Source organism: Eutrigla gurnardus (genome assembly GCF_963514095.1).
Source record: "Eutrigla gurnardus genome assembly, chromosome: 3".
Taxonomy (NCBI): domain Eukaryota; kingdom Metazoa; phylum Chordata; class Actinopteri; order Perciformes; family Triglidae; genus Eutrigla; species Eutrigla gurnardus.
This window is the reverse complement of record NC_139917.1, coordinates 17,039,466-17,065,057: the sequence shown is the minus strand read 5'-3', so window position 1 is coordinate 17,065,057 and position 25,592 is coordinate 17,039,466. Positions and strand designations below refer to the sequence as shown.

The 25,592-nt window shown below is 43.3% G+C and overlaps 1 protein-coding gene across 3 annotated transcripts in view; it reads left to right on the top strand.

Moving 5' to 3' along the window:
• crebbpa (CREB binding lysine acetyltransferase a) overlaps window positions 1-25,592 on the top strand; it is a 47,255-nt gene that overhangs the window by 972 nt on the left and 20,691 nt on the right. For 2 of the 3 annotated variants that reach the window (XM_084005010.1, XM_084005008.1), the window contains exons 2-5: window positions 12,905-13,605; window positions 20,513-20,692; window positions 22,933-23,188; window positions 25,283-25,396. In XM_084005010.1, the coding sequence (XP_083861136.1) occupies window positions 12,905-13,605; window positions 20,513-20,692; window positions 22,933-23,188; window positions 25,283-25,396 (1,251 nt within the window). The remainder of the gene's footprint in view (window positions 1-12,904; window positions 13,606-20,512; window positions 20,693-22,932; window positions 23,189-25,282; window positions 25,397-25,592) is intronic. The other variant, XM_084005009.1, reaches the window with a different exon arrangement.

Genomic DNA, 25,592 nt, shown 5'->3' with positions numbered 1-25,592 from the left:
GTGTCTCAAATGTATCGATCATCGATGCACCGCACTATACAGTTAAAGCGAACCTGCTCGTTGGTAATTGTTACTTGCTGTGCTTTTACTGCAATGTTGTGGTTTGAGTCTGTGGTGAGCGTGTAAACTGCAAGGACCTGCCCTGTAAACTCGAACGCCAGTTTATTAGGTACACATGCCGTGTGCTTATACAGTCTAATACAGTTTTATAACTCATGCAAAACATCCTCCATGAGATATAACTGAATACGATTTAGCAGGAATACAAACACAAGTTTCTTAAATGACCTCACTGTCAAAGCAAACGCTTGTGTAAAACAGTTGAACCCGGTTGAAGATTGTAAAGGTAAATGCCTTGCAACTCCGTTCCCACACATCAGTTAACCACTTTGTGCAGGTAGTTGCAATGTTAGTTAGAAATGTCATCATAGATCTGATGGCATTATGGAGATACAGTATTATCATACACCCCGTTTCTCTAACATACTCAACAAATGCAACATCATTCTGCGATCACATGCCACATTAATTCATGGCATACTATTTGTCTGAATCCTATGTCTGATATAGCTAATCCCTTTTTTTTAAAAAAGTAGATACGTTTATCTAATTTCATTAATTGCGTTCAGTTGTTGGCTAAAGAAGAAAAGAGGTGACTGACAACCCCGTTTTGATACCGGGGCTCATCTCAGCAACCTAGTACGAAAACATGAATTAGCAGAGACAAACATGCAGTCATCTCCATGGCCACAGCACCCCTAAGCAGGCATGTGAACCCACAGACCTATCTCTGTGTTACTGGACCACCTGTGATTGTAAAGTAGATATTTCATTTGCTGGAGTTCTTGCTGATTGTCTTACACTTTATGCAAGGTGCTCAACTTAATTATAATGTACTTTATTTATATAATTCAATTTGTGCATAAAATGCAACATTTTATATGAGTCTGAAAGGCTTCAAAGATATGGAGTTATGAATTGCTGCCGGTACCAAAAAATAAGATGACCCTGATTATAAATTAATTGGAACACCTGTTTCTTCATAAATGGACTTTGAAGAAGAAGAAAAAACACTCGAGGTTTGTTGTCATACTGTATTGAATACCGATAACATGTATTTTACCATTTTAATTAAACACAGACTAAATGAAAAAAAAATAACAAAAGGAGGTTACTGGTGTAGTAAACATTTTAAACTGACCTCTCAAAATGCCCCAATCACACCGTTTATAATGAACTTTAGTTTGTTGCATAACGCCCCAACTTTGTCTCCTTTTACACAAGCATCCCGATATTGTGAAACCAGAGAGAGCGTGGCGTGTAACACAACGGCGTTGGCAGTAGCGGGACCTATTAAATAAGCATCACAACTACGATTACCCAGCACACCAAAACAACAATGGAAGTTGAACTGAGAGTTGAGTTTCCTTTACTAGCTGTGCACATTGCCACCACTCTTGAAGTGCAAGCGAAGTTGCTGTTCATCATTGACAACATGATGATGCTTACAATGGCAGCCTTGCACGAGCAACTGCTGTTTTTCTATCTTCGGATCAAAGTTCTGAGCTTTTAAATCCCCCAGTGGCGGGTCGTGAACATAAAACGTCTTCAAAACGTTTTGAAAACGTCAACTCCCATCCCGGCTTCCCAGCTCTCCCCATTCACAATGAGGTCGTCTCGACTCGTTTTGCCTCTGGCATTTATCTATGACAATCTTCATTGCTGGAACAACTCTGACACCCCATTCCGTCTCTGTACCTTTTACACTAACAACCTTGTGGGGAAAAAGGAGTAATAATTCCACAACCAAAAGGCTGTGTAAAAGGGGATTTAGTCACACATTTGCGTGCCACATTCTTGAAGTGGTGTGTTTTCGACCAGAAAATATATATATATTTTTTTCAAGTATCTCCAGGCGTGTAATTTTCTGATTCATTCTGTGACTCTTATGTTTATTGGACGCTTGACAGATGACTGATCCATTTCTGTGGTAAAGAGGTTGTTCAGAATTTATTTCCTCAGTGGTAGCAAAACATTTAACATTAGCCAGCAGGCAACTCCTGTAGGTTAAACTGGGTTTACTACACACTGCTGGGACTAATTTAATTATAGTAGTCAAGGGTAAAGGACTGGTGGGTAGAAACTCACTAGCCTAGCAAAATTAAGGCACAAATTACCCATATTACAACAATCTGTTACACCTTCATTAATCAATGTTTTTAAAATTATAATGAATTGAAATCCCAGAGAGAGCAGCCACTTAAGTTTTACCCCCTCAAAGCTCAGTGTTCCAGCTTAACATAGACAAAGTTACAAAAAACAGAAAATCAAACATAATACTGTAAATTCTGCGATACACGATATATTGCAAGAAATTATCTACGATATGCTTCACGCTATCTGTGTATCTGAAGGAGAAAAAATACCAATTAAAAGGCAAAAGCAGGAATTTATCGTATCCTGTGTTTATTCACGGAATTGTGGTGTCCGTTTCACAGAACTTGTGAAACAAACTGCATAGTCTTAGGTTAGTCCCTCTTTAACACACACTGACTAGACAGGGGTACATGTGCCATCATTCCAATATAGTCTTAAACTGGCAAAAGGCCAAATGCAGTCATTAAGTAGTGACTCTGTTGATGCAGAATGGGAACAGGCTTAATGCATGGAATCAGTAAATAGCGCCTGCATTTTTAATTTAAAAAACATTTATTGAATGTTTTATTTATTTTTTAAATGTCGATATTTGGCACCAGTGTATCGATAACATAGCGCAGCACAATATTTCGATATTATATTGTCCCACCACTAATATGTACATGAAGTTGTAGGGATGTTGTTGTATTTGTACCGAGGCAACCATTTAATTGAGAGCATCGGCCCTTTCAAATGGCACATGTTCTTAATCGAGTTTGATTTTGTTTGGTCTGCAATAATAATAAGTTGCACAGCCTTTCAACAAAAGCAGCTGACAAGACGACGATGAATTACAATGCACATCACACATGGCGGAGTACCACATGGCTGCAGTGATCAATCATTAAACCTGGCCTGCCTGCTCTTTATAGTTTTGGCCAGTAACAATGGGGGACCTAATGGACCCCATGGGACAGCACAGCAACATGGCTGTAAGTTACTGTGGATAAAGAGTTTGCTTTGTCTTTGATGACTGTGATGCCTGAAACTTTTTGAGCAGCACCCCTCTTCCCTGACATCTGGCCTTTGCCTTTTGCCGTAGGGCCTGGTTTGAGTTCCATCTCATTTTGGGGCGTAATGGATATACTTTTTATGGACGGCATTTGCATAATTAGATTTGTAGTAAAGCATATATATGTGTCCTTTCAGAGTGTGTGTTCCTTTGTTTCGTGGGCCTTTTGGGGAGGTTCCTTTTTACAGTGGCAGAGAGGAAACATGCGCCGCCTGTCTATCTATTCAGATCACGTGTAACTCTGGGCCTCCCATGCCCCTCTGTTGGCAGAAGAAATCCATTGGTAGTGAGTATAGGTTTTTCATGAAGATGTCTTGGCATTGTGATGGCTTATTCCAAATGGAGACAGCATTTATTTTTGTTGAAAATATTGAAACGCATATCTGCCACTGCTCCTTTGCTCTTTTGAAAGGAGACAGCTGAGGTGGTTCGGGCATCTGGTAAGGATGCCCCCTGGGCGCCTCCCTGGGGAGGTGTTTCAGGCACAACCAGCTGGGAGGAGGCCACGGGGAGGACCCAGGACTAGGTGGAGAGATTATGTCTCCACACTGGCCTGGGAACGCCTCGGGATCCCCCAGTCAAAGTCAGCTGATGTGGCCCGGGAAAGGGATGTTTGGGTCCCCCGCTGAAGCTGTTGCCCCCGCCACCCGCCAAAGTTATCTGACGTAGTGCAGAAAAAAAACCCACAGTAACATAACTGTGTGTGTGTGTGTGTGTATTACAAATATGTTCAGATTTTCTGATTGTTTGTTTTATTGTGTTGTATAACTCAACGATTTTGGTGTACATGAAATCATTCTGTGAAGGAAGGTTAAACCTTGGAATCGGTTGGTGAATAAGTTGTTGGAACCAAGTTTATCCACAGTGTAAACAGGGTCTGGTCCATGCTAATGTATTCAGCTACAGTTTATTTTGTGTTTCTGGTGACATGGCATCGTATTTCCATTGCTGATGAAATAGAGTTGGTAGAGCAGGCTGCCAATGTTTCTTGTTGCTGGTTGACATTTCTCAGCTTCAATCTGGGACTTTAAGAGAAACAACTCTTTTCTGACCTACATAATTGTGTTATCCTGCTAGAAGGGCAGAACTGATGGCGTTGCACTGTTTCCTTTTATTATTAGCTCTAGCCGCTAGCTTTATGGTAACTTAATAGACTTAACTGTTTAATACTTAAATATTGTTGAAACAGGGGCTTAGTGACTCTCGAAATTCCCCATAGAGGCCGAGGTGTTGTGTCTTTAAGATGCTACGTCATCTATGATGTCGCCAAACCTAACCATTGAATATTGGATGCTTGTCGCTCTGAGATCTTAGTTCAACTCCATATGACATCATCTCCCCTGTAGAAATGGCACCTTTTAAAGTCTAACAGGCATTCAGTAAGCTCATGACGCAGCTGCTAATGGAACCATTTATGCTTTTGACTGCGGGCAACTTAAGAAAAAGAAGGGGGAGCAGCGGAGCGGACAAGAGGCGATGGAGAGTGATGTGTCACACCCACATAACATCTTGTGTTTTTTGGGGGGGGGTCTTTGTTTGCAGGATGAGGTAATTGGTAATATATTTAGCCTCGTAAAAAAAAGCTGACTTTCAAGCTGGACATTTGCCACCACAAATTCCTTGTTATATGAAAAACAGTACATTTTTAGGTAATTCTAATCTGCCTTGAATTGAAGCATTGCATTAGCATGAAATCTATTGCATCTGCATTTGACTAGACCTCCTCACATTTTTACTAGAAGGAATGGCCTAACTCATTCCACCAAATGTGATACAGCACTATAACTTAGTCATTAAGCAGGTACACGAGGCGTATAGCCTGGCGAGGCTGAGAAGAAAGAGAATACTTTTAGGATATAAAGTTAGATTTTCACCATGTACAGCCACAGACTATTCAGGAGCTCACTGATGCCCTGATCCAGGTCTGGGAGGAGATCCCCAGGACGCCATCCGCGAACCCATCAGGAGCCAAACACACTACTGATTCATATTATGAGTTGCTGTGATGAAATTCAAGCCGGTTGGATCTGCCTGTGATTTCACTTTTCACTTGATCACACTTTTCGGTGTGATTTTGAATCCATCAACCCTCAATGGGTTTGGTTTGCATTGACTGTTGTTACATAATTTTGTTCACAACAAAGGATACAATGAACATTAGTAAAGATTACCAAGATCTGATGTGTGATTTAAGTAGGGCTTTAGCTATCGAATCTTTTTATTCAAGTAATCTACCGATTATTCCAATCGATTAAGCGAGTAATCGGATAAAAAATGAACATTGTATATAGTTCTCATATACACTGTTAATTTCTTAACACATTAGGTCAATGATTATAAACAGGAATAAATATTAGAAAAAAGGGGTAAAAATAGCTAAAGATGAATGTTTCTTTCTTTTATTTAAATCTCAACACAAACAAGAAATCTAAATAACCTAAATTGTTTAAAAATAACTTAAAATGCACGTCTTTGATGGTGTTAATATTATTTCTGACTCCTCACTGCTCTGGTTTGTGGCTGGCTGACGCTGAGATGCTGCGGGGGGGAGGGGGGCTCCTCGGCCCACAACGCACCTGTCCCGCTACCGGTTGTGTTTCTGGTGCTTTTTTAACAATTGGCCCGCCCCCGGCAAACCGAAGACCGAATCAAACGACCAGTTCTTAAAACTACACCCGATCGTACCGCTCGGTTCACGACACCCTCTTGGCGGAGACGCGTGAGACAGGACCGGTATCTTACGGGAGGGGAAACCGTGAGACAGGACCGGTATCTTACGGCAGGAGACAGGTGTTACGGGCACAGCAACTTTCTGTACAGAAAAAGGACCGACAGTTGTCTTTATTTTTGACACTCAAGTCACTACGCCTGTTTACTTAACAAACATTAGAGTGAAGAAGAGACTGGGGTCTGAGCCAATCAAAGGCCGAGTAGGGGCGGGCCTAGGTCTCTGATTGGCTCAGACTGTGGCGATTCATCTCTGTATGCTATGAGGAAAAAAACACGACGCAACGCACTTCACTGATTTTTGGTTGCATGTGTGCCCTAAATGGTCGCACTCTGGAGCCCTGGCTTCCTCAAAAACGGTCCGTGTGGAGCAATGATCCCTGCTTCGAGGAAGAGTTTTTGCCTCAAGCCTTTTCTAGAATCGAGTTACTCGAATAACTTGAGTAATCGTTTCAGCCCTAGATTTAAGTGTTCCGTTTGTATAGTTTGCAGTCGCGATGTTAACAATGAAACGATTAACCATGCTTTAAATTAAACAATTAAAAGAAATATTCAAAATAACAATATTTGTTTCCTTAGGGGTTTTGAGGAGGAGTAGCATTTATTCACCAACAAATAAACTTTACACACTGCTCTGCTATATTAACAGTTGTAACATTACAGGTGACGACATGCTAACTGTCAAACAAACACTCGCTCTCTCTCGATCGGACACTCGCTTACATTATGCTGGGCTTGCAATTCACTGGCGGAAACCCTAACACAGTATGCCAGGCAGACACACAGCTGTCAACTTAACAGCTAAACCCATTGATGTGGTGGAGACTTACTGGGGGTGGCCTGTTTGGCGCATACACTGCAGCTGGCTATGAATTATGCAACCTGTATGGGCATCAGGCTATTGTTGCATCTGGGCAGCTTATTAGGCTCAACTGATGAGAGGTTAACATCATGTTGCTGTCATCGGATGTGGTTGTATCAGAGTAGTTTTAGGGCTACGGGTATCTATATCGATGCATCTCTACTATGAAAGTAATGAACATTTAGAAAATCAATTTTAATTGACTACTACTAACAAAATTAGGTTCCATGTGTTGATAGTCCTAATACAGCATTCTTTGGTGGGGACATGAAGTTAACAGTATGTGCTGTCTTTCCCTTGCTGCTTTCTTCACTCAGCATTTTGGGAAGTGCTTGTGCATAGCTGTTGTACTGCTGTAATAAGCCATTTCCAGTTTTCAGAGTTTACACAGCACCACATTGTTGGGTCTCTGTCTTAACAATATCACAGGGCTGTACGTTAACTTTTTCGGCACATAGCACTAGTGCTACAGAGGCTTACAGTTTTTTAGCACAGGACCAGAGAGTTGTAGCACACCCTAAAAATGCAGAAGAAGCATCTTTATTACACTTTAACTCATTTTTACATAACAGGCGTTAAAACACTGCCAGTCTAAAGACTGTCTACTGGCCACTGCTTTGTAAATGGCCTCCTGGCCCTCTAGGAAGTGGCCAGCCATTTTTACCCAACCTTGGGCGGGTCAAAGTCATGGACGTCGGAACTATTTTCTGAGAGGGGGGGCGGGATTTTTGTTGGGAGGGTCAGGGGAGAGACGCACACAATGATTAAGTGGATAAACGGTCCGTGTACGTTGCGGCCATCCGACTTTCGCTTTGAAGTCAACAATCGCAAAACGGATAACGAGTCGTTTCTCGTTTTTCGCTTCAAAATAAAAGAACGAAAAACGGAAAAATGACTTGTATCCCGTTATTCGTTTTAAAAACGGAAAACAAGAAATGGAAAACGACTCGTTAACTGATAATAGATATTGTGTTTATGAATGGGATTCGGGGATGAAATAACAGTGCCATTTTTCATTCCAGATTTTGCCGTACGTCTTTTTTACCCGGAAGGCGCTGTTATGCCGCGAAATTACCTGAAAGCCTACTTTGAGACATTTAGAGGGAGCTGTAAAACACTGTTCATAAACGCTCTGACTGTGTCTGACGCTCGCCTTTTGAAGTAAACCTACTGTTATAAACACGCAGCAAAAGCGTTATGACGCGGACATAAAAGCGGAGCCTCTGCCTCTTCGCCGCCGCCACTCAGCTGTTGATCCCAGGAGCCGCTCCGTGAGTCGGTGTCCAGCTCATGGAACCTGCTAACAACAGTGATTAATTTACATAGTGTAGAGTTATGATTAGCGCAATGCGTAAGTCTCCCTGCTTCCTAGTGTTGCGCAGCCAGGTTTTCAACCTGCACAAGGCTGAGAACGAGCGCTCGGATGCCGCGGGGAGGCTGATGGGGGGCGGATGGGAGGCAGTGCGGCCGCACCCCCCGCACCCCTAGTTCCGACGTCTATGGTCGTAGTACCATCGTTCTACACAGAAAGATTTTTTTTTTTATGGCTAAATCTGCCCATAGCACCCCGTGCTACAGGGCAGATTAATTCTTAGCACAGACATGTTTTAGTGTAGCACGTGCGACATATGTCACACTGTACAGCCCTGTATCATACTTTAGAGAATCATCAGCAAGGTTTTTTTTAGCCGCAGATGAGCCACAGATGAGTGCTTTGACCGGGTGTGACGCGACGCCAGCATATTGCAAATTGACGTATTTTTGTAAGCATGGTGTCTTACAACGTCAACAAATCACCCGAGGCCTATTTCATAGGCAGCTGTTTTCATCAAAAAGTGCTTAAAACCCACTTCACACTAGGCGCTCAATGCCAAATAACAGCCACAGAGAGCCAAATATTTCCGTTAGGAGTTATAGAAACAAAAAACATCAAAAAGAAAAGGACTTACATGCTTACACTATACATGACAACAAACTAATGCCATTGTAGCTCCATAACTGCTGGATGTGTAAATAAGCAAATATTTTCCATATTCACGTAAAAGTAGGGCTGTAACAAATGTCTCTCTCTTTTTCTTTGTACATTCAAGGCTTCTATTGAGGTTTTCAAATGTGTCTGTAGACATATTTCATGTTGTAGTCACCCCAAAAATGCTTTAACACACAAGATATTTTCATCTTAATTTTGGAACACTACAAATAGGGCAAAATCTCAATGGGCGTTAAGACTTTTTCAATGCACAGTAGCTGCAGTTTACATTGACTAAACTTATACTCGGTCATAAACTTTCTTTGCTCTTCCTGAGCCAATCTTTAAGAAACATGATGGAGGCAGACATTTCGTGATCAATCCGTATCATGTTGATACTTATGCATTCTGATCCTTTCTTTGTTTTTTGCCCCTTTCTGAATACATTAGCTGTCAAAAGCTGTTGAGTATTGTCAAAACACTGGTTCCTGTTCCCAAATGCTACTGTCAACCAGCAGCCTGTCAAGTCCACAGCCCAGGGAAGTGGCGAGATCTGGACCTGGGGCTTGTTACCTGGAATGTTAACAAAGCCGGTGTGGTTTGCATGCGGCGTAGCTGATGCCATGTTCCAGTGTTCCAGCAATGTGAGCAGGGGTCACTGAAGCCTGATTTGAGTAACGTGCTTAAACCTAAAGTTCTTGTATAACTAATTTGATTGGTTGATTCTGAAAAATGAACTAACACACATTTTCAGCCTTCTATCACTATTAGAACAGATGTTATGGGCCTCCAAAAATGCCAAACAATGAAATGCGAAATTCCAATGTGTCAAAAAGGGTTTGGGTTGTGGCACTTGAAATTCAAAAAGGCCGCCACGGGCAAACAGTTTGAGATATTGACCTGAAACATCAGATTCCCTCGTTTAGTAACATAAGGCATATTTTCACAGCTTTTCAGCAAAATCTCAGAGGTGACATGTACATGGTACCCCGATATTCTCTGTTTTCACATGGAATGACCCAATTCTCAAAAAAATAATCCACAAAGCCATAACTCAATAGCGTTCCATTAGATATTTTCCTTGCACCTGCTTCAGATTTTATTACTTCAGATGTTTTCACCCATTCAAAGGGCCCTTAAAGTATTGTTGAAAAGCAGAGGATAGATTACCCCCTCAGCTCTAAGGGGCTGTGTTGCTCATCCTAGTATGATACCAAAACTCAAGTGAAAGGTCGGGTGCATCTGTCCCTCTCAGGGCAGACCCTCGGCTCTAGGGCAAGTCGACAGACATTCTCCGTCGGGACTGCTGCTGGGATTGGTTATGCAGGTATTCATAGCCACCAACTCCAACAAGAGCTACAGGGGATATGATGGAAAAAGTACAGAGCAGTGTGCCATTCAGTCAGCTAGAGAAAGCAGAGCATTTAAAATAAGGTGTAATAAACAAAAGGAGTAGAGTAGTACTCCATGTCTGTCTCCCCTGCCCCTCCTCCAGTGGTTGGGGCTCCCCTGACTATGTGATGTTACCTAACCAAAACATTGCTTTGCATTTTTGGTCTCCAGCCAAGAGGCCTGGGGGCAAGGTTGCAGTGTGTGTGTATCCCCATTCAGAAATGAATGCAGGGCCAGACCTGAATGCTGCTGCGCTGAGAGCATCCATGTGGCTGCTGGTTAGAAAGAAGCCTGGGTGGGAAAGATGGATGGTCCCTACAGCCTTAAACAAGCTTCCTCCACATGGAGCACCTGCCTGCCCAATGCCAGCCTGACAGCAGGCTAGCACGGCAGATCAGGAAGGCTGTGTTTACTCAGGGACATACGTAGGCCAAGTGCCCTCATTAAAGGCTGGATTCTGCCTGAATCTCAATGAAGACGTCCACAGTAGCAGATGGGAGGGTGCCTGTTTATCGGCTGAGTTTTGTACCATTAAGAACGAGACCTGTTCATCTTATGTTAATTACTGATGCACTTGATTTGATTTGGAAATGTATTTTAGATGGTGTGCATTCCTCAACTTTCACTCCGTTTAGATGTGCAGCTGCAGTAAATTGCTGTCTCCGTGAGCTATGCTACTACCAGCCACTTTCAGCATTCATGCTTCGTAATTAGTATACTCTACTCATTTTGCCTCACTTCCAAATATGAATGTGCTGTTTTACATATCTTTGTCAAAGATTAACAAATCTATCTGCCACTCATTCTAAAGGACAGAGGTAGGCATGTTGGCCTAAGTTTGAGGGAAGTTAGCCACCACTTCAGCCCAGGTTCTTAAGGTGCTCTGGCTTCTACTGTCATATAGAGTGCCTAAAGTAAGGTCTGTGGTTAATGCAATTAAAATTCTATGACGCTAGTCAACACCTTGCTTGTGCATTTTGCTAGTCTTAAAAAAGGCGGTTGCTCTGAAGTGGCTAAATGAACTGAATGAAATTGCCAAACGTCATTACACTGAAGCACCACACTAGCCTAATGTTAGCTCTTTCCTTTCGCTGATTGTATTCATGCATCCATTTGTGAAGATTATCTTGCTGGAAAAAAATGCAAGTATCATAAACGTGCTTGCCACATAGCTTTTTTTTTTCGCGATATGCAAAAATCCTATTGGTTTTTCTTTCCAAGGAATCCGGTGCAATGCTAACTTCCAAGTTCGCCTAACAATTACCTCATCCCTGCAGCACTCTATAATGCCATGTACTGCATACCCTGTTGGAATGTCAGGAAGGTCTGAAATTATAAAAAAAAAAAAGAAAAAACAGCGTAAATCACATCCCCAAACTGGATGAGGACATATAAATATAATTGATTAGTCAAAGAGGTGGTCAAGTACATAATGTACACGCATCTCTTCCTGCTGTCTTTGTCACTTTATCTCAAGCAAATCATGGCTCCCCAGGCTCTTCAGCAGTATGCCCCCACCTCTGGATGGTGTCACAGAAATATATTACATTCATCAGGAACCCTAAGTGCTGCTGGATTCTCTTTTGTCATACTATGTTTGTCAGCCAGTAGTGATGCTCTTACTATCGCGCTGCATCTTGTTTCTGTGCCGTGTGCTGCAGGGACAAGGCCGCAGTGCAGCGCCAGTTAGCATGTTGGCTCATTAATATCTCAGAATTGAGAATGTTTGTGAACAGCTTGGCTAAGCAGGGCTCCAAACAGGTGCTCCTTACTTTTTCATTTAGGTGCACCCCAAATTTTTCCCTGCGCCTTTTGGCACCACAATAATACACATATTATACATTTTCTTTATAGTTCCCATACACTGTTTATTTCTTAACACATTCTGTCAATGACTATTAACACGAATAAAGGTAAGAAAAAAAGAAAAACGGTTGCACTGCTCACTGTAGTGTCCAAGGCGAGCTCCAAAAATGACACGTATAAACACGTAACTTATGTCGAGTTCAAAGGCTCTGCAAGTTGTCAGCAAGGTTGGTCGTGCGCCTTTTTTTAACTGGTAACAAGAACTCTTTTCAGACATGAACATCAACTGCAAATTAAATGAATTAAAAGTTAAGAATGCATTTATTTGACTGTGAATATGCAGGATCTCCTGTGTCTTAAAACTCGGGTTAATGTTTTGTCTATTGAATCAAATTGATTACAGGATATTCAAGCTTTCAACCTTCATTCCAATCTTTTGTGCCAAATACCAAATATTTCACAAATTCAATTTCAAGGAATATAAAAAGGAAGGTCCTTGGACTTTCATGCGTGGTCTATGGCGTTGTTGCGATACCAGACGTTGACTCTGCTCTTTCCCAATGGGTTGAGCATGAAAACCTTTGTGCGTGCTTGTATCTGGCTCCATCTGTGGAGGCACGTGCTGCAGTGTGTCGTGTGAGTATATTGTAAATGAGGCTTAAGAGGATATTTGTTTGATTAACGGTCATGTGTTTTGAATTATGGGTTGAGTTGCCAGTTGGACATGGAGAAAGTATAGACACTTGGCATGTAATGCATCTCATACAGGATTATTAGATGGTGGTGCAGCTTACGAGAGTGGATGTTCCTCACTCACAGAAGTTGTTGAAATTAATAAATGCAGCATTTTTTTAATTGATCCAACGGCGCACACTTGAAACGGTTAAACTTCTCTATAATCTAATCATATAATCTTATTTTTCTTAACTCCTTCTCCTAGATCTGGGGTCACTGTCTTGGGCTGATTTGGAGAATCACCTTCCAGATGAATTGATCCCTAATGGAGATCTGAGCCTGATGGGTGGGATACCTTCAAACATCGGGTCAGCACCTGGAGCTGGTGGGCCAGGCGGCACCCCTGTTGTACCGGATGCTGCCGCCAAGCACAAGCAGCTTTCGGAGCTCCTTCGAGCAGGTAGCACCTCCAGTATCACAGGCGCAGGGCTGAACTCGGCTAGTACTCAGCCAGGAGGTATGGGGCCTCAGCTGGGCACACCACTGAGAAAGAGCCCCCTTGGCCAGGGCTCCCCCAACAACCACCCATCCCCCCAGTCCCAAAAAGCAGGAACCCCAACTGGAGTTGCAGGGCAGAACAACAACAATACTGCAACAATGGGCTTGAACACAACAGGCTTCAACCAGACCATGATTAACAATAGCCAAGGCCATCCTGGGCTTCTGGCTCAGGGGGGGCAGTCCCAGCCCGGACAGGTGATGAATGGTGGTCTCGTACCTGAAGCTGGGAGAGGACGGGGAGCAGGCGTGGCAGGCATGCAGTACCAGGGGCAGACAATGCAGGGAGCTGCTCCAGGACCAGGAGGAGCAGGCAGTGCATTGGCAGAAACACTCACCCAGGGAGGGCAGCAGATGGGGGCTCACGCCTCCGTTGGTGCAGCCCAGCAGGCAGGCAACATGAACAAGGTGAGTCATTCCCTCATTTCCCATCAACAATATTTATAGTCTTTGTGCTTTTTGAGGCAAGCATATATTGAAGCATACTGATCAATTTGTGTCATTCAGTGGATGGTGGGTGGAAACTACTTTTCACAATGGACACAAATTTGATACATTTGGAGTTCTGCACAAATTTGATACATTTGGAGTTCTGCACAAATTTGATACATTTGGAGTTCTGCACAAATTTGATACATTTGGAGTTCTGCACAAATTTGATACATTTGGAGTTCTGCAGACTCCTGACAGACAAACTTGATATATGGATGATGACGATTCTCGATGTTTGAGGGCATTCTCACACTAGGAGACTGTAGGAAAGACAAGTAACCCTGCATTCAGAGAGTGCAGTGCTTCAGTAGGATAGTTGGGGTTAATGAGCTCTTTAAGATATGATGGTGCCTGTCCATTAAGAGCTTTGTGGGTGCATATGTTGATTTAAAATTCAACTCTGGATTTTACAGTGAGCCAGTGCAGAGAAGCCAATAGAGAAGAAATGTGCTCCCCCTTTTTTAGTTTTAGTCAGAATATGTGCTGCAGTATTCTGGACCAGCTGGAGAGTTTGAATGGTGTTTGAATAAAAAGGAATTTTTATACTTCAGCCTCAAGGTAACTGCATAGGCTAGTTTTTCTGCATCTTTTTGAGACTTGATGGGCCTGGGCCATTTTTGCAATACACCAATGAAAGAAGTCTGTCCTTGTACTTTGTGTAACGTCTGAGTTAAAGGACAGATCCTGATAAAAGATGTGTTGTGCGTGGATAGAGGTGCAGCATGTCGCCATGGACAAAATAAGTTAAAGTATTTAACTTGTTCCAGAGTTTTGACGACTCATAGTTAACTGAGAGATGTCAGCAGCTCCAACGCACTTAAGGAAAGAGTGTGTGATGTGTTACAGCTGTGAATGTAGCAGTTAGCCCCAACATTGGCAACAGAGAGAGTGTGTGACTGTTACAGCTGTGAATGTAGTCTAAGCTTGGGTTAAATTCCTTGTTGCTCCTGCGGCTGTTCAAGTGCTGATATAAATGTGTTGTTTTAACTATAACATGACAAGCCTTGTACAGTACCTTCTTTAGAAGCACTCGTTCCCAAATTCCATGAAAGTCCGCATTTACTGTTGATTCCATTTTCATTGTCAAATTCCACAATTCCGTCCACATTTTCACATTGCGGAAATCATCGGGCCCTACGTCTATCGTCTCAAACCGAAATAATTCCATATCACAAAAGTGCTGCTTTTCTTAGGGATTAAATTTCCCAGCATTTGTGGTTCAGTTTAAGCCATTTTCCATACGCCAATAGTTATGTGCCTGCCCGCTTTGTTGTTGGTTGGCATTAATGCACTTGTACACGAGGAGCAAGGCACAACTGATTGGTTTGCAAGAGTGAGCACGACTATCACAAATGGGGGGACAGCATGAACATCAGTCAGACACACGCTGCATAAAGGCTCTCTTAAACCGCCGCTTTTGCGATTACATTTTTGCAGTGTTCTTAATTGCGATTTAGATTAAAAACTACACTATGGCAACACATGTGAATGCGTGTTCTGTGTTTTGGTCTAGAGATGTTACGTCTGTTTTTGGGGCGACAATACAGATTAGCGCCGCCTGCTGTTATAGAAACATTACGTCTCGCACAAGCACAGAACATACGCTCAAGTTAGTGGTGGTGTGTGCGAGGCAGTTTTTTGACGTCGGGGAGTCGGGAGCCGACTGCTGACATTCTTTTCCTGACATCCTTTTCTGACGACGATCAGCCGTCGGATTGGTGTGTCAGGGCCTTAAAGTGTCAAAGGGAACCTCTTCCGAACTCTTTACGAGGGTCAGTCACCCCTCACCCTTCAGTCAGTAAGAGAAAAGGATCTTAGAAATTTCTCTTCTCGCCAGTTTTGTGACAACACAAGCTAATTAACCCTAACCCTTACTTCTATTGTTCCTTAATCTGCCATTATTGTCTAATGAGAGCTGAGGACCAAAACTGGACTTCAAGGATTTTCCTTTTAATTTAAACGGCTACAACGATGGCCCACTCAAATTTGCTCCTCTTTTTAATGTATCTGTACACTGCTGTTTCTCTTCTTGCTCATCTGCACAGTCTTCTCTCCTGCTCATTTTCAATATTCTGATTGTTCAGTAATGAAATCTAAACTCCACACTTGACATCTCTACTCCAACTTTTGGCAAGGAGTTAAAATCGAACCTGCTGTCAACTGTTCAGTCATTGTTATTATGAGTCTTCGGACTCTAAATCATGTGTGAGAGAGAGTACATAGTGTCATTGGCGGCTTATACGTAAGCTTTCCACCAATGTGGTTTCAGAGGAACTCAATAGGAAGTCATCTATTTTACTGACTGTTTCAGAGCCAAGACACTGAAGCGGTATGTAACCACAACACACGCGCAGATGCTGCATGCTACTGAGAAGAGAGATAGTGGATGGATGTTTCAAGATTCATTCTCAAATACACATGCTTCAACCACAAGAAAGATTGTCAGCATTTGTAGGCATGTGTTTGTGCGTGTTGTAAGCCGAGCTGGTCTCCTGAGATGAAAACCACTAGACCAAGTGTGGCTTCCTCTATTGTGCTTTAATCGTAGGTTAAATCTTTTTCTGGGCATTTGTGTTGGTTAGAGGCCCCTGTTGCCCCCCCCCTCCTTTTGTTACCGTGTATGCATGAACACTCCCCTTGCTTTCTCTGGCTCATTGGATGGCTGCTTGCCCTGTCATTCATGTTGGGAAAGACTGGTATTGTAAACCACTTAATCAGTTAGAATGACAGAGGATGAGTGCATTGAGGAAGAAGAAGGGGGGGGGCTGCTCCGCTGAACAGTCTGGCCTGGCAGCAGAGCATTGAGATGATAGTTGGCAACTGTCCTGACTGCCGATGTGTGGAGTGTGTCAGAGAGCGGGGGGCTGAATGGGCTGAGCAAAGCAATGGGGGTGTGCGTTTGTGCATGTGCAACTGTGTGTGTCCGCCTGCTCAGCTGTGTTGAAAGACTGCCAGTGTCTGGTCGACTCAGCTGGGGCTTTTTTATCTGGCCTGTTGGAGCGGTGTCAACAGCCTGAGGGGATATGGCATGGCATGGCAGAGTGTGGTCTGGTCAGACCAGTGTGTATAGCTTGGCATTAACAAGGATTGTATTCCCCCTGGTGCTACACAAATCTCTGCCTTTCTCTGGCTTTCTCTCTCTCTTTTCTCCAATTACAGAATGTCTGAAAGGCTTACTCAATTATATTTTCATATTTCGAATTGTCACATTGAGGCCTGAATTCAGTATTTTCCTTTTATATCAATAATGCTATAAATACAGCTTAAATTGATCCATAAAATTCACCAGAATGCATGAAATAAAGTGTTTGAAGCTGTTGCCCATTCTTTTCTGCTGCTGTAATATTGTAAATCGTGTGGGACTATAAAGGTTTATCTTATCCCCTTAAAATGATTTAAGGCTGCTTGTCAAGTAATACACTGCTCAAAAAAAATGAAGGGGCCACTCAATCATCACACTATAACACAATGTCAGTTAAACTCCAGGGATATCAATCTGTCCATTAAGGAAGCTCAAGTGATTGTGAATCAGTTTCACAATGCTCTAGTATAAATGAAAGTGACACTGGAGAAGCAAAAGCAAAATAACCCTCGTAAAGGGAATTGTTTTGCATGTGGTGACCACAGACAGTTGCTCTCTCCTTCTCCTTCCTTCTCTAGTTTTGTGTTGTGTTCACAAGAAAGTCTGCTGTGTCTCCACAGCCCAACAGTCTCAAGAGCCTGGAGGAGACACCAGGAGACTGGTCGTTATATGAGCTGGACAGGGCCGTAGAACCCAGCACCAGGACTGGTATCTGCTCCTTTGTGCGAGGAGGAACGGGAGTAGCACAGCCAGAGCTCAACAAAATGACCTACAGCAGGCTACTTGTGTGCATGCTTCTGACCAAACTGCCAGAAACAGACTCCATGAGCATGGCCTGAGGGCCCAGCGTCAACTAGTGGGACCTGGTCTCACAGGCCTGCACCGTGGTGTGACGTTATGGTGCCAGCATGACCGTTTTTTTGTCTTGGGTCATTGATGGTCTGGTATATCCTTGGAGGATTGCACAGACCTCCATGTCATAGCCAATGGTATCTTCACTGCTGTTGGATACCACACAAACTCCCGACCAATGTCAGGACAGCAGAGTCATTTGCCATCTTCCGAAAAAGGCTCAAGACTCACCTGTTCAGACTTTACCTGACTCTGCATAGCCCCCCCCCCCCCCCCCCCCCCCCCCTTACCTACCTAAAAAAACCTTACCTATAGCACTTTGATCATAGCACTGTTGTTCTTGAGGTATGTTTGCTGAACAGCTACTACTTTACTCAGACAAGGATCTATCCCTTGTTCTATTTTTAGCTCTTACTTTATCGGCAATGATATGTTGTGGTTTTTTGTTTCTTTCTTTTGACAAATGTACTTATTGTAAGTCGCTTTGGACAAAAGCGTCTGCTAAATGACCTAAATGTAAATACCAGGATGAAATCCTCAGAGTGATTGTCAGACCGTACCCTGATGCAGTGGGCCCTGGGTTCCTTCTGGTGCAGGACAAGCCTGGCCTCATGTGTTCAGAGTGTGTCCAGAGTGTGTAGGCAGTTCCTGCTAGACTGGCCCTCACGTTCCCCTGACCTAAATCCAATTGAGCACTTATGGGACTTAATGTATCTGTTTCAATCCAACGCCGCTAATTACTGCCACAGACTGTCCCGTGCTCACTGATGCCAGGGATCCCGCAGGAAACCATCTATGACTCATCAGGAGCATGCCCAGACATTGTTCGGAGTTCACACAGGCACGCAGGGGCCAAACAAACTACTGAGTCACATTATGATTGCCTAGATGAAATTCAAGCAAGTTGGAGCCGCCTGTGATTTCAACTTTTCACTTTCATTTTTGGGGTGATTTTTAATCCAGCCCTCAGTGGGTTGATGATTTTGGTTCCCATTGACCGTTGTTACATCTGTTTGTTCTCAACAAATTATACAATGTACATCAGTAAAAATGTTCAACTTCAATAATTCGTTCATCAAGATCTGATGTGTGATTTAATTATTCCCTTAATTTTTTCAAGCAGTGTGCATTCCTTGGTTATTAACTGTGAAATCGTGATATATTGACAAAAATCATGTTGGGGCCTACCTCTGAAGGGGGGTCTTGTATTGACAAATTGGCACTGAAAAAAGCAGAACCTTTATTGGCATATGTGTACTGTTCTGACAGATGTAGGTGACAAATAACCCCCCAAGTAAACCATAATCTGTCATCACATCCAGAATTATAAAAAAAAATAGCAATAGTAAACTGTGCTGTTGAGGAACAGCACTGAGTCAGTTCGTTTAGCTAATTGCACCCTATAATTTCAGACAGATGTTAGCTTTGTGTTAGGATGCAGTCGGATGTAAATGACAAACAACTACTGGGACTTTAAGGTCCCATATTATGGTAACAGGGTTTCTCTGGTCTCTACACCTATAAACTGGTCCTCCCTGAGCCTGTCAACTCCCAGGATGAGGAAAACAAGTGTCTCCTGCATGGTCTCTGCAGCCCACCCACTGGTAAAACGGCGCTCCTACAGGCTGTTCAGATTCAGCTCCCGTCGTTTCGTAAAAAAAGGGAGTAATTTGCATAGGCCAAACTCCTCTGCACGATGATGGGAGATATCCGAGAGGGGGCGTTTCGCAACACAGCGGGGGGAGAGCAGCTCGACTTAAGCCTCGGTTATGCTTCCGCGTAGTGATCACGCAATGGCCACGCAAGGGCATCCGCAGTTTTTCAGTGTTTTATTTCTTTGTGCAAAAGCGACAAGGTGCAAACAATAAAAGTATTAAAAGTTGAAATGGCTGTTTATGAGTGGAAACCGGAAAAGCGGTCTCCAGCGGATGTAGTTATCCGACCAATCACAGCCAATGCCGCTGCGTTGGTGCTGCGTCGCCTCGACGCGCGTCTAGGATTTTGGGAGGTGCACGTCAGGCCCTTGTGGTGGGTCCGCAAGGACGTAATAGGTCCGTAAGCCCCCTTGCGTTGTGTCAACGCGGAAGCATAACTTGGGCTTAACCGGTTGAAGCGCTGGGTGATCTGGCTGGTGCTCCGTGAATAAATCCTGGTGCGGGTGAAGCTGGAGACAATCATCCCTCTGTCTCACGCGCTCTAGTGCGTCTTCACTGCTGCCTCCGGTCGGACAGAACCCTGGGGCGCATGTCTGACAGAGCGCCGTGCACAACGGTTTACGTTTAATTTTTAATGACAATGTGCCGGCTACGGTTCGTGTTAGCTTGTATGTGTCTGCTAACCACGTCACATCGGACTGCTTCAGTAACGAGGGTCAGTACAAAGCTGGCTTTGCCTCGACACTGACCCTAGTAAAAGGATCTGTCCCAACCATAAGGGACCCAGCAACTTCACCTGAGCCACATAAGCGAGCCATAGTGATACATTCACGTAAACATTGGCGCATGCTGCTGCTAGTGGAGGCATCATCTCTGTCTCTCTCCAAGTAGGCGATGACAGACAGAGCTCATTAGCATTTAAAGGTGGAGGCACAGAAATGGCCTGTTCTCAGGAGAGCTCAGCAAAACTTATTAGAGCAACTTTTAGACAGCTGAAATTCAGGACCACGGATTGGGCAATGCATATCAAATACAGTGTTGTTGGACCCCTGACAGCTGTGTGAAATTGATGAAAAACAGTATAATATGGGACCTTTAAGAAATGCATAACATACAGCTCTTAATCAAGCCCTATTGGATTCAGGGCTATAAAGAAGATTGTGCTGTCATTATATGAAGCTAATGCCGCTCAATAATTATATTAACTTTTATTATCATGTGTCTGTCTTTACAGATGGGCCTTGGTAGCAATGGGGGTCCTTTTGGGGCCCAGCCCTTCAGTCAGGGTGCCACGGGGCCCAGCCAGCAGCTAAACTCTCAGCAGCAGCTCCAGAACAAGGCTGCGCTTGCAAACAGCCTGCCATCCTTCCCCAGTGAGCTCAAAGGGGCTGCTGTCACTAGTGTGCCAAACATGGTAAGTGTTTCTTACACACATGGAGCATTTATCATATAGATAATAGTAGAAATATTTTTAGACACATGTTCAGACATATATTACATAATGCAACAATACCAGTAATGGAGGTTTAAACAGTATACTGTGGTGGTTAGCACTGTTGCCTCACGGCAAGAGGGGCCCGGGTCCAGTCCCGGGGGTTCCTTCCGTGTGTATTTTGCATGTTCTCTCTGTGTTAGCGTGGGTTCTCTCCGGGTTCTCCGGCTTCCTCCCACAGTCCAAAGACATGCAGGATCGGGATAGGTTAATTGATTGACTAGAATTGCCCGTAGGTGTGATTTGTTGTGTGTCTCTACATGTCAGCCCTGTGATAGACTGGTGACCTGTCTAGGGTGTACCCTGCCTTTGCCCAATGTCAGCTGGGATTGGCTCCAGCTCTGACCCTGAACAGGATAAGCTGTTGATAATGGATGGATGAGGATTTGTGTTACTAGAAAATGTGCTCAGTCCAGTAGAGTGCAGACCTCTGCAGGGGAGGTGATTCTCATTAAATGCTATTAAGTGAAATCTGGTTGCAGAACTTGGCCATAAAAAAATCACTTAAACTCAAGTCCCTTGATTTACAGTCAACCACAAGGCATTTAAGCAGTGTGAAGTTCCTGAAAAACATTGAAAGTGGATGAATAAAATGTGCATTAACGTGCTGCTTGCACTCATCTCTGCAGGGATTTAACCCTTTACGAGCAGCAGTGTGACATGTGCACGCGTAGAGCTGACGTTAAGTTCCTCCTGCTTGGATATTAAAATGTATGAACAAACTATGGTACAAAATCCACTCCTGTGTCTTTTCTGGCTTCTTTTCATATTTCATTGCCTTGCATTTACCAATAGTTAGTTATTTACCTCTTCTGATATTTTAGGTTTTTGCCATTATTGCCAAATTATGGCAGGTCTTCATATTTTCCATCATTGATTAAAAAATTCAGACAATGACGTAAAATATTCAGTTAACGCAACCTCTCCTTACAACAATCAACATGCAGGATGGGGATAGGTTAATTGATGACTGATTGATGCCCGTAGGCGTGAATGTGAGTGTGGGTGTGTGTTTGTCTTGTCATCCCTGTGATAGTCTGGCAACCTGTCCAGGGTTTACCCTGCCTTCACCCAATGTCAGCAGGGATTGGCTCCATTGAATTACCAGAAAAGATACTTTATCGTAATGTATATTGTCATTGAGATATTAAACAACCTGTAATGGCATAGAAGGCCATATCGCCTAGCTCTAATTATTTATTATACATGCTGATCCATCTTGATGATTTGCAAATCTATTCATCCCCTCAACTCCAATTAATGTCCATCTGCAGCCAGTGTATCAGTATTAATCTTATTCTAAAACGAATCACTGTTTATGCTGGATTGCTACGTTATCATTTTCATTGAGTGATACCAGGACTTGTGGAATTTCTTAGAACTTGCTTTGATTAGTTTGTATTGATTTATAATTATTGCTTTTTGGCAGACTATAATTCAACTGACTGCAATTCATTTGATCTTTTAGATGTAACTTGTTGCAAGGTTGGACAATCGCCAAAAGCGGGGGGGGAAGCCTAGCTGAAATTGCATTTCTTGTTCTACTACAGCGTGACTGCTCCGTCAATCACCTGTGTTCTCCTTTGAGAAAATCTAAGAGAGCAGACAGGCTAAATAAGGAGGAAGTTTGCTTTGGGCTGCATACATTCCCATCTTGGGCCCCCCTTGTTGTCAAAATTCAAATTTATACAGCCATTGTGTTATAATTAAATTGTGTCCTGGAACACAAAATTGTTTATCCAAAATCCTCTCAAAGTGCACTAAAGTTTAAAATATCACAGGGAGCTGCCCAGAAGGCCACAAACACAGAGGTTTTTTTTCCCTTTCATTTAAAGCCAAAGTGTATAGATTTTGATATAGATACAAATGTGTCTATATCGATTGACACGATTGTAGTGACACATAGGAGAAAATATCAAGTTAGCTGGTGCATTGTGACACTTTTCTAAGATTGGTGAAAGTATATACTCTTCTGCATACTATTTAATTGTTTGTCTTTGTCTTCAATAAATAATTTTTTTCATAAATAAATTTGTTTTGTACTTACCCAGCTGAAGTGACTACCAATCTCTACAGCTGTGATAATGGCAGCCTAGCCAGCAAAAAATACTTTCATCCATTACAACTTTTAACATTTGTTGTTTTCTTTGTCAACACTTCAGCAGCCTCAGCAGCAGGCGGCAATGCTCCCACTTGCCGGTGGCGGAGGTGTGGCAGTGTCTTCGGCAGGCCCCACAGCTGACCCAGAGAAGCGCAAGCTGATCCAGCAGCAGCTGGTCCTGCTGCTTCATGCACACAAGTGCCAGCGTCGGGAGCAAGCCAACGGGGAGGTGAGGGCCTGCGCCCTGCCTCACTGCCGCACCATGAAGAACGTCCTCAACCACATGACACACTGCCAGGCTGGCAAGTCCTGCCAGGGTGAGTTGGAGCATTTTAAACTGTTGGATAATGAAATCAAATTGATAATTTGATGGGGTTGAAAGTTAAGAAGTCAACACCTCTGAACACAGACATTGGCGCAGTGTGGTCACATTATTAAAGGGTTAACACAACTTAAACTAATTTTTTTCTAGCCGTTGATAATTGTTCATGGCAATCTTGACATTACATTGGGATTATAAACCATTAGATATGTGGAGCTTGTGTAAAATCCCCTGCTGTAGCTCAGAGGTAGAGCGAGTCATCCTCCGATCGGAAGGTTGATGATTAAATTTCCGCTCCTCCAGTCTGCATACCGAAGTGTCCTTGTGTTTCAATGTGTGGGTGAAAAGACTACAAAAGCACTAAATAAATGCTGGTCCGTTTACCATACATGCCTACTGTATAAGTTGTTCCGTAGGCTAATTTTTAAACAACACACACATTCAGCAATGTGTGCACTGCAGCTGCTGTTGTCAGTTTTGTTAGGGGGGAAAGTACATATAAATGGAATCAACATAGGGCACACTCACACTAGGGCTATTTGATCCATACCGAGCCTCATCACGATTGTCCCCCCTCCCCTGTCCCCCGCCAGTTTGCACTGGCGCTGCTACACACGCATGGTGAAATATTGCTTCCAAGAAGCTTCATCTCAAAGTCATCAAAATAAAGAACAACACAGAGAACATGACTGTAACTTTACTGACAAGTCACGTCGGCACATATTTCTTGTAAACACTCAGCCTCTGGATCGGAGCATGTGAGGGCAAGCGAGCGTAGCTGAGCGAGCGGGCAGTCGATTTTGGACAGAGCAGCATTTTTATTAAAAAGGACCAGTCCACTTCTGCTCCGGTGTCGCTCACTCAACGAGTCTGAAACCCAAGCCCGACCCGAACACAGAGAGATAATGAGGCGGACGGCCTATCGATTAAAGCCTACATCATGTTCAGGTTGCTCGATTATGGCAAAAATCATAATCACGATTATTTTGGTCGATATTGAGATCACAATCACGCAGTCGTGCCGAGGCATGGTACGGATCGAATGGCCGTGGTGTGAGTGCCCCCTGAGAGTGAGTTTGGGCTTTTATGAAGGGGGAGGGGCAGAGTGCACCGCTCTAAAGGAAAGGGGTGCACTGGATTTATAATGCATGGCAAAACGAGAGCATCATTGCGAAATGGAATGCAACAAAATAATCGTTTTATTTCAATTATCTTGTTTTCTAATTGTTGGAAGCCAAAATTGTAATTGACTGATTTAAATTTGATTAATCGAGCAGCCCTGTCATGCCCACATTGCGTGCCTGCGCATGTGCTCGTGCAATAATCTTACCGTACCTAAAACCACCTCTTCGAGGAAGCGTACCATTGTTAAGTACGGAACGGAATTATCATCTCTAAGCTTTTTAGATTCTCATGTCTGATTTTTGCTTGTTTTCACCTGAGGGACCTTGGAAGTATATCTAGTTCTTGGACCTCAGTCTGAGCTCTTTACTTTGTTCATCACTGCACTCTTAATCTACAAAAAGCCACCAACGATGATAGCCCTGTTATGATTGAGTCTTTGCCAGTAGTATATGCTTTCTTGCAGCGATAATAAGGTTTAATTTGATTTATTTGTGCATAGCCTGTGGCGCTTGAAGCCAAGCAGTAATTGTATAAAAGGTTATTTTTAAATGCGCGAGGCAGCTAGCAAGTCTGATTTTAGCCTGGTAGTAATTTCTTCAGATTAGCTGCTCACATATTATCCTGGCCACAGATGAAATGAAGCGCCTCAGTATGTTCAGTCACTCAACAGGACTACAGTATAGTTCCTTTTCCACTGGGCCAATGCAGCAGCCTTCCAAGAGTGGAAACTAGTGCAGTGAACTGAACTTGAGATCTCTGAGTTTTGGGCTAACGCATTTTTTTTCTCTAGATTCTTTTGTTAGCTCTGGCTCTCACTTGCTATACAGTTTTCTAATGTCCTGTAGACTCTTCTACAGTTCTCACAGAACCACTAGGCCCAAACTTTTAATCATGTTTACATAGAAAGTTTTTCTCTCCTAGTTTTGTGCTTAATTCAAATCTTGTATTTGTGTCTTGTATACAGTGGCTCACTGTGCGTCATCCAGACAGATCATCTCCCATTGGAAAAATTGCACACGACACGACTGTCCCGTCTGCCTGCCACTGAAGAACGCCAGTGACAAGCGCACCCAGCAGCGTAAGTACAACTAACAGGCTCAGGCCTGCTATCACTTGACCATTGTCAAGATGCTCAACATCACCACAGAGATCAAATGCAAGGCTGAATTACTTCCATTGACTGGGCTGACTAAGCAGAACATCTTGCAAGCTGTCTTCATCTAACATGAGATTACTTTGGTATATTTGGTTTCCGATATTCTTTCAAAGAACTA